The sequence below is a fragment of the Fukomys damarensis genome, unplaced genomic scaffold (genome assembly GCF_012274545.1).
Source record: "Fukomys damarensis isolate Sample0158 unplaced genomic scaffold, DMR_v1.0_HiC HiC_scaffold_34, whole genome shotgun sequence".
Classification (NCBI taxonomy): Eukaryota; Metazoa; Chordata; class Mammalia; order Rodentia; family Bathyergidae; genus Fukomys; species Fukomys damarensis.
Window position 1 is genome coordinate 2,184,725 of NW_022900946.1, and position 9,798 is coordinate 2,194,522.

At 52.9% G+C, this 9,798-nt stretch overlaps 1 protein-coding gene across 4 annotated transcripts in view; it reads right to left on the minus strand.

Annotated features, from left to right (window-relative positions):
- Nucleotides 1–9,798, minus strand: part of Katnip (katanin interacting protein) — a 169,404-nt gene that overhangs the window by 68,728 nt on the left and 90,878 nt on the right. For all 4 annotated transcript variants that reach the window (XM_019207405.1, XM_019207406.2, XM_019207404.2 and 1 more), the window contains one exon: nucleotides 4,495–4,626. In XM_019207405.1, coding sequence (XP_019062950.1) covers nucleotides 4,495–4,626 — 132 coding nt within the window. The remainder of the gene's footprint in view (nucleotides 1–4,494; nucleotides 4,627–9,798) is intronic.

The window sequence follows — 9,798 nt, forward strand, 5'->3', positions numbered from 1 at the left end:
TTTTTTTTGGTACCAGGGATTGAACTCCAGTAATTGCACTTGCAAGGCAGGTGGTGGAACCACTGAACTAAATCCCCGGCCTCTCTCCGTGTATTTCTATCAGCCCACATAGCACCAGACTGGTTCCTGGGTATTTCCTGGCAAAGTCAAGCCTGGAAAGAGGGCTGAGTGGAGCCAGAGGAAAGGCAGGCTGCGTGTCCCTGCAGCGGACTGGATCACAGAGGTGTCGTCGGTCAGTACATGTGGCAAAATGATCTACAGGGGTGAAGAAGAAGGTAGAGCCGGTGAGGTGGCAGAAAACTCTGGTGAGTTCTAGCTGTCAGCTCTGGCCAGACAAGGAGCAGGGAAAGAAGAGATGGAACGAGATGAAGCACTGCTTAGCTCCGAGGATGCAGCTCTGGAGCCGTCATGGCCGGGGGTCCCGGGGGCTGTCCACACGGCCTGCCTCCCAAGCTCAAGGTCCTGAGTTCAATCCCAGGTTCCCCCCAAAAGATAACCCATGGAGAATATCCACATATCTTAAAAATGCATTTACAGTAAAAGACATACTACCATTAGTCCTCTTCAAAACACTCCCCGACCTTGAGCACACTCCCCATCCTTCCCGCCACTTTCGGAAGCAGTCTGGCGTCCTCTTTCCTGAGCGTCTTCAGTTGTGCCGTCATGGCTGCCTTAATCACATGAATCGATTCAAAATGTTCATTTTTTTATGACCACCCCCCCCCACAATTTTCTCTTTTTTTGGGACCGGGAATCAAACCCGGGGCGCTTGCCAGGCAAGTGCTGTGCCACTGAGCTACATCCCCGGTTTCTCACGGCCATTTTGACTCTGGGGAAGAGCCAGAAGCTGCACAGTGCCAGATCTGGTGACGAAAGTGGATATGGCCACACTGCAATGCTTTTACAAGCCTGCCTTTCCCCTGGATGCCATTTGGCAGCCACATTCACCATATTTCTGATCACACCTTGTAAAGATACCCAAGAAAGGGGACTTCCAGAACTGCTTCAGAAAGGGGCGGGAAGGATGGGATAAGTGGGGAGAAGGGGGAATTGTTTTGAGTTATGGTAACGTTGTCTTTTATCGAAATAAACATTTTAAAAATGTAAACATTTTTCTGTGCGTTATCCCTTGTAAATGCCCTCTGGCCTCTGGGTCACGGTAGAAAGTTCCATCTGCCTGGCTGTCCTTCACAGGCCACCCCCAGATGCAGCATGATGCAGGTCAGAGGCCTTCCTGCCCAGGCCTAGGATCTCGATGCCTTGCCCATGCACGGATCCCAGCTGCCGTGGTCCCTGTCTTAGTTACTTTCTCTTGTTGCTGAGACAGAATACCTGACACCCAATGTTAAAGGAGAAAAGATTTATACAACGCAGTTTGTAGAGGTTTCAGTCCATAATCCACTGGCTCCACGGCAGGGTGGAGTGGTGGACAGGCATCACAGAGGAGAGACAGTTCACAGAAGGGAGAAGGCGGCAAAAGCAACAAGGACCTTAACAGCATCTTTCTGCCCCTTTAATCTTACCTGGGCTACTTAGGGTGGGCAGCACTCACACTCTCAATCCTAGTGCCCTTGAGTCTAGCACTGTGCCACACACTCTAGAGCCAGCCACCTCTGGAAAAGCCAGACTGCATGGGGCTTTTGGGGGAAACTGCTAGACACAAGCCAGACACTCTGCCCCTGGCCCCCCAGACTCATGCACATCCCTTCATGCAAAAGGCATTCAGTCCATCTCCCAAGAGTGGCCAAAGTCCTAACAGTTTCAGCACTGCTGAAACATCCAAGTCCCAAGTCTCTGCTGAGATTCAAGGCAAACTCAGCTGCAAACCCCTATGCAAAATAAAAGAAAGCAAAACACCTCCAACCTTCAATGGCACAAGATAGACATTCCCATTCCAAAGGGTCCAGACAGGGGGATGGCAAGGAATGGGAACAAAGCAAGACCGAAAAGCAGCAGGGCAAACGCTGAATCCCACAGTTCCATGTCCAGCATCCCTGGCAAACTGTGACAAGTTGTGAGCTCCAAAGGGCTTGGGTGGCTCCGCCCTACAGCACTTCCAGAGGTCGTAGGTCCCCAGGCTTCTCTCTTGGGCCGGCTCTGCTCCCTCCTTGAAGCTTTCCTCAGACGTCCACACTCCTGGCTTCTCCAAACTTCTGGGGTCTCCACTGCACCTTTGGCTTCACACTCACAGCTGCACACACAGCTCTCAGGGGCACTGCCTGGCCTCCTGGGACTTCTGAAATCTGGGCAGAAGCCTTCCTGACCCCACAACTCTTCCATTCTGCATGTTCTATGTGTTGGCTGGGGATTTAGCTCAGTGGTTCTGCCACCTGCCTCGCAAGTGCAAGGTCCTGAGTCCGATCCCCGGTACAAAAAAAAAAAAAAAAACCAAACCAGTGCCATGTGGATGCTGCCAAGGTCCGCTCGCTGCCAGCTGGGGCCATAGCCAGGCTACCTTCTCTCTCGGCTGTAGGGGTCCAGTGCTTATGAACCCAATCCTGAGGAACAACTTCCCCAGGCTGCCATTATTCTGGAACACGGTGCTCTGGGCTCTCTTCTCAAAGCAAAGTCTTTCACTTTTGAGGCTACAAAGGGTGGCATCCTGCTGCTTCTGGTGATGCCCTCAGGCCACCTTTTCTATTTTCCTGTTTCTTCTCATCAATCAAGATCTTCTCTGCCTGGCTGGAGATTTAGCTCAGTGGTTCTGCCGCCTGCCTCACAAGCGCAAGGTTCCAAGTTCAATCCCCAGTACCAAAGATCTCCTCTGCTAGATCTATTCAGTCCATGGCTTTACTGGAGCTTCCTCTCTGGCCAAACCCACAATGCTTTAAATCATTCTGTTAGGCTCTTTGCTCTCGATTCTCACAAAAACCTGGCTAAAACCCTCAAGAGTAGCCATGCCACTGCCTTAACATTAGACAGCCTTGAAATTTCTTCCTCCAGACTAATTAGTCTGTTGCCTTTAATCTCAGTCTCAGGAAATCTCTTGACATGAGCAGAATGCAGACAAACTTTCTGCTAAGGCATAACACGCATCACCCGGAGTGCAATGACCGCTGCAGCCCTTCTTCCCAGCAGAGACCTCCCGAGCCTGGTCTTTACCAGCAGGATTTCTATCAGCATTCTGGTCTTCTGAGCTCTGACCAGAACCTCCCATCAAGTACAGCCTAAGGCGTTCCAGCTCTACTTTTTCAGCATCTCTGAACCTTTCCAAACTTCTCCTTCCCACAAGCCAGTTCAAAAGGCCAGGTAATGTCACAGTGACAACCCCACTTCTCTGGTACCAAATTCTGTCTTAGCTACTTTCTTTTATTGCTGAGATTAAATACCTGACACCCAGTGTTAAAGGGGAAAAGGTTTATTTAGCTCATGGTCTGTAGAGGTTTCAGTCTATAAAGAGCTGGCTCCAAGGCAGGGTGGGGTGGTGGACAGGTGTCACATGGGACAATTGATGATGGGGAGAAGGCAGCAAAAGCAACACGGGCCTTGACAGCATCTTTCTGCCCCTTTTATCTTATCCCGGCTCCTTAGGGCAGGCAGCACTCACACCCTTAATCCTAGTGCCCTGATCTAGCACTGGACCATGAATCAATCCCAATGTCACACACTCCAGATGCAGCCACCTCTGGAAAAGCCCTGACTGCATGAGGCTCTGGGGGACATCAAGACACAGCTGTGACAGGCCTCTTTAGCGTAATGCAGAGCTAGAACCCGGCCTATCCACATAATAAGTCAGCCTCCACCTCACTGCCGCTGAGACCCAGCTCTCCTGTCCCATCCCTGCAGCTCACCTTTGGTCTTTGGGCCCTTTTTTCTCAGACAGCTGCCCAGCAAGGAGAGAGGCAGCCTGCTGTCATACTTTTAATTGCCTGGAGGTAACATGACCTTTGGACTTCTCAGTTACACAGGCAGGATGAAAGCTGCATATTTTTTTTTTTTAAAGACAGTTTCCGCTAAGTTGATCAGGCTTGCCTCAAATACTTGATTCTCTTGTCTTAGCCTGGGTAGGTAGGACTAGTCAGGCACTAGCATGCCTGGCTTAAAGGTATTCCTTTTACACTGCAGTCTTTCCCCACCTTTAGTGTTTGGTTCACCAGTCCATGTGTGAGGCTGCCCTGCCCTGCCCCTCGGCCAGACTTCCTCATCTCCCGCCCGCTGACCCACCCTGCAGACTGGACTTCCAGCCTCCATGACTGCACAAGCAAATTCCTCATCATCATCATCTCTTTATATACAGACACCTTTCTGGCTTTGTTTCTCTGCTCTTCCAGCCTCCATGACTGCACAAGCAAATTCCTCATCATCATCATCTCTTTATATACAGACACAACCTTTCTGGCTTTGTTTCTCTGGAGAACCCCGACTATTACACTGGCTAAAGGTCAGCCCAGCCCTAGCACGGAGGTGACGAATAGAGGCCCCCCTGGTCATGGTGTCCCACACACTGGGACACCCAGCTCCAGCCCCACTACCACCCAGGGTCCCAGCTCTTACTGGAGCACACCCTCCCCTGCTCTGGGAATACGGCGCGCGGCTGGGCATTCAGGTTCGGCTCAGATTTGCTGGGATTGAAGACCTCAGCATTGTCTTTCCGTTTGGCAGGCAAATTCCTCTCCCGTCTGCGACCTGTGGGAAAGTAACGGTTTATATGTCAGACGAGGAACATAGGCAGTGTGGGGGCATTCGGCATGGCATTTGTTTACTGTTCATTCACTTATTCATTCATCAAATATTTACTGAGCTGTCCTGCACCAGGCACCTTGGTAGCTGGGGCTCACGAGAACAACGCAGACAACCAGACAAGCTTGCTGAGAGCTGCGGTGCACCCTGCACGAGACAGTCTGGAACACACAGGTTTTCAAATGGCCACATTTCTGAGTCGAGAAAAGTGTCACCATGGCCCAGACCTGAGGATGGCACCTGCCAGTGCGTGAAGCTCTGACATCTGGATGGTGTGGAGGGGGCTTGTGAGGGAGGCCCTGCTGCGGGGGCTGCCTTTCTCCTCGAGTCCGTGTTTCCAAAGGGGGCGCCTGGGCCCTGGCAGCACAGGGTGACTCCAGCTGCCAGGTGGCAGACGGTGCCTATGCACTGTTTCGGTGCATGAAGGGTGCTGGGGATGCAGTCCAGGGCCTCACGCGTGCTAGACTTGTGCTCTACACTGAGCATCCGCCTGGCCCTTCCTGCACATCTATGCTGTAATGTGTATGCAAAGAACTGGAGCCAGCAGGGCAAACCCTTGGCTTCATCCTTGCCTAGATCAATCCTGGAATTGTGAAAGAAAAGAAAGAGAAAAGGAGGGGAGGAGTGCTCTAAGTCACAGCTAAAACAATAGGGTCATTTGTAGATGTCATGGTTTGGAAAACGTTCCCCAAAAGGCTCATGCATTCAGAGGTGAGGCTTTCGGAATGTGATTGGATTGAGAGGGCTCTAGCTTTGTCAGTGGATCCATCCAGGGTAGAGATCATACTTTGATGGCATCATTTTGGAGGTGATGGACATGAAAGAAGCAGGTTACAGGGCTGTGACCTCATGCACAATGTCTTGTCCATGGCCCTTCCCCCCGCCCCACTTCCTGGCTGCCATGAGATGAGCAGCTTTGTGGCTTTGTTCAGCCACACACCTCTGCCTTGATGCTTCTGCCCTGACACAGGCCAAAAGCAATACAGCCAGCCAAGAATGGACTGAACCCTCTGAAAGCATGAGCCAAAATAAACCCTTCCTGCTTCAAGTCGTTTTTCCTAGGTATTTTGTCACAGTGATGGGAAGCTGACTAGAATAGTAGAGATGGCAAAACACTGATGGTGTGCAAAACAAGGGTTAAGCGTGGGGCAAGGGGCCCCATAACCTTGGAGCCAGTGAAGGTTTACAGTTAGCGGAAGGACTCATTCCAGACCACTGGGCAGGAAAACAGCTTGTAAGTGGCAAAGTAGGTGATAAAGACCCTTCAAACAAGAAAAACCATTTGGTCCCTGTTGTTGGAGACCACTAGCCTGGAAAAGCAGAAAATCCAGGAAATACAAAAACAAAAACCAGGAAGTGCCCATAAGGGTACCAAGCGCTGTGAGTCCCAGTAGAAGTTTGGGGCGCTCACTGTGAGTGGGCCTCAGGGGAGATGGTGGGGACTTGCAGGTTCTGTCCCACTTTGATAACTTTCCTGTTACCCATTCCCTCTTGACTCTGTGACAGACACACATCTGAAATGGCTGTTCCTTGGCTGTTCTGATACCCAGGGCCTGAAGCAGAACAGCACAGGACAGAGGGCTGACTCTGTCCCATTGTCCTAAGGAATGGCAAGGGGAAAATGAGCCTTGGCTGCTCCCCCAAGTGCTGGGAACACGCTGATGACAATAAGAGCCTCTGCAGGGCCCAGGCCCAGGTCAGGCCCTCAGCACTGACATGTCATCTCATTGGCACACCCAGGTATCCCAGGGCAGGCACACGCTCACGGGAGACAGCAGAATCGTCACCTCTGAAGATGTTCCCGCCCTACTCCCCACACCCTGTATCTTAGGTTAGAGGCAGAGGCAGATGGGAATTAGCATTGTTAGTCATCTGACCTTGGATTATCAGAGTGGACCCAATAGAATCATAAGGGTCCTTAAAAGTGGGTGAGGGACAGAGCTTCAGTTTGGGATGACGGAAAGCTGAAGATGGATAGTGATGGTTGCAGGACAGAGTGAATGCACTTAATGGCACTGGATTATACTAGCAAAAGTGGCTGAATGGTATGGTTCATGTTACCATAGTAACATATGACTACACACATTCACATGGAAAAGGGAGATGAGAGGGGCTCCCAGGGAGCTGTGACCATGGAAGCAGGCACAGAGAGACACAGCATTAGCTGCTAGCTTTGAAGATGAAGGGGCCCTGAGCTACAGAATGTGAGCGGCCCCTGAGAGCTGAGAGAGGCCTGGCACAGGACTTCCCCTGGAGCCTCCCAGAGGAACACAGTCTGTGGACATCTTAATTTTGGCCCGGGGAGACTACCACTGACCTACAGAACTGTGAGGTGATAAATCTGTGTTGTTCTGAGCCGAGTCTGCGGTGATCTTTCACGGCAGCAACAGTGACTGATCCTACACCCTATTACAGACGAGGGCCCCATGGTCAGTCAGCTCGTCCAGATCACTGAGCAGGAAGTGCTGGAGCTGGGATGTGAGCAGGCTGCCTGGCTGAGCGCAGCCCTCGCATACTTTGTTTCCTGGGTCCTGTCCCTCTCCTCTCTACAAGACGGCCTTCCTGCCATCAGCCAGTCTACGTGAAGACAGTCTGCACAGGACGCCCGTGTTGTCAGAAAGTGTGTGCGGGTAATTTCTAGGGCGCCACGGCACTCAGACTCCTGGTAGGGCCTTGGAGCGCGGGTCCTCACGGAGTGTGGCCTGGAATTTCACCGACCTGGATCCTCCTCTCTCCGCTCCAGCCACTCGGCCTCTTCCTGTCCTTCAGCCCCAAGCTCTTCCCTGCCTCAAGTCCTGGTGGGTGCTCATCCCTGCATCCTTGTCATTCCTGTCCCAGTGTTAACTTCGCCCCCTCTGGGGAGGCTCACTGACCACTCCAGCATCAGAGCCCTGGTACAATCTCCAGAGTTTTCGAGACCAGTCTCTCCCCATCCCTGACTCCTGACCATTGGCATGATCCTGGCTTTCCCCTTTCCAGGACTGGTGAAGAACTTCTGCCTCTTAGAGGCCCATGCCCATCTGTCGTCTGTCCCTCGCCCCTGGAGGGAGGACAAGGACTACTTATTGGCTCCTCAAAGTCCAGCGATCGCTTTGTACCTTTGTCTGGCTTATTTACTTGGCGTGGTGGTTAAGAACTCAGACTGTGCTGTCAGACCACTGGACTTCTGATTGCAGCTCTGCCCCTTTCTAACTGTGCTACCTCGTGCAAGTTACTTGACCTACCTGTGCCTCAGTTTCCCTATCTGTAGCACAAGTACAACAACAGTAATTTCCTTGGGGTTGTGGTGAGGATTAAATGAGGGACCCCACGGAAGGCCCTCAGCGGCCTGTTAGGAATTGGAGGTAAGTGGCTGGTGGGCACGTGAAGCTTCACCTGTATTTACAGCCAGTGCCCACCTGTCTATCCCCTCCTGAGCTCCACCTCCTGTAGATGAGCAGCGGCATCAGACTCTCACAGGAGCAGGAACCTACTCTCTGTGCAGGTGAGGGCCCTGAGGTGCTCCTTCCTCCTGAGACGCGAATGAAGTAAGCGTACAATAAATGCAATGTGTGTGAGTCATCCTGATCCCTCCTCCCACCCGTCCATGGAAAAATTGTCAAAAAGGTTGGGGACTACTGGTCTACCTGACAGCGACCTCTGGACTAGCAGAGTGTGCTGCTGGGACGCAGCAGAGGACAGCGCTGCTGCCCGGCAGAGCACCACAGGGCTGGGGAGGAAGACAACTCGGGTGGACAGTGCCATGGTGGCGCTGGGGGCACAGGGGCCGACCTACGTGGCCCTAGTGGGAGCACAGAGAAGGCTCCGTGCAGGAGGTGCCCTGAGCAGGGAAAGGCAGAGCAGGTGTCAGATTCTGGGGCTGCGGGAATCTAGGCGGGCCAGACCCAGAGAACAGAAAGAACATGAGGGCACCTCCAAGGGCAGATGCCATCCGCTCGGGGGACACCTGCCTTGGATGTGGCTTTCCCAGGTCTGCCAGTCAGGGACTTTTTTTTTAGTCAAGTCCCTAGGCACATATAGGCCACTGCGCTCGGAGATGTGGCCTTTAAAGAGGGGGACAAGTTAATGCGGTCACCTGGGGGTGGTGTCCCCCGGAGAATAGGACCCAGACACAGGGTGGGACAAGCGGAAGACAGCCATGGGCAAGCCAAAGAGAGGGACGCGGGGGAAACTGACCCTTGGTCTTGGCCTTGCAGCCTCCAGAACCGTGACACAATTAAGGTTCTGTTGTTAAGCCCCAACCTATGGTACTTTCATTATGGCAACCCTAGCAACCCTGATCTCCTGCCTCGCTTCCAACAGTCCCTCATTTCTCTTTCCTGACATGCAGTCTCTCTTTGCTGGCACACCCAGTGACGTGGTTTACATGCATGGTCCCCCCGGAGCCTCACGTGCTCAGAGCGGGGCTCACAGGGGCGTGACTGGGCAGGGAGGATCTGCCAGGCCCCCTTCTCTGCCCTCTGCCTCCTGGCTGCCACGCACTGAGCAGCTTTTCCTCCTTGTCCCCCCTCCACGCTGATTCTACCCTGGAGCCGGCCAACCATGGGCCAAAACCAGGAGACAAAACTAAACCTCCCTTCCAGCTGTGGGTGCGGTTATTGTGTCCCAATGACAAAAAAGTGACTAAGATACCCAGCTTTGAGGATGGCCTTGGAGTAGAGAGAGAGGAGCAAGCAGAGGCCGAGGAAGCCTGCCACGCTTGAGGTCAAAGTCAGGACTGTTGGAGCGGTGTCCCCGCAGCACAATCCTCTCTCCTTCCTGCCCCACCAATGGCTGTGCAGTGTGGGCAACCAGACAGCTCCTTCTCTTCTTCTCCAGACTCCCCTGTGCCACGCTGTCCATCCTTAGGGTGGAGGCAGCACACCCTGCAGGGCGCGGCCCTCGGAGCCCATCATTAGCTCAGGGAGCACATGACCCGGGTGGGTTCCCTAGTGTGGTCCTGAGAGCCATGTCTGGGACTTCTGTTGGAGCTCTTAGGAAAGACAGATTTATTTCCTGATAGGGTTGCAAAGCTAATCATGTCTCCTTTGAAGGCCACCAGTGCCTCTGTATGGTGGAAACAGTGTAAAGGAAGAGACGGATGAGAGAGAGAGAGAGAGAGAGAGAGAGAGAGAGGGG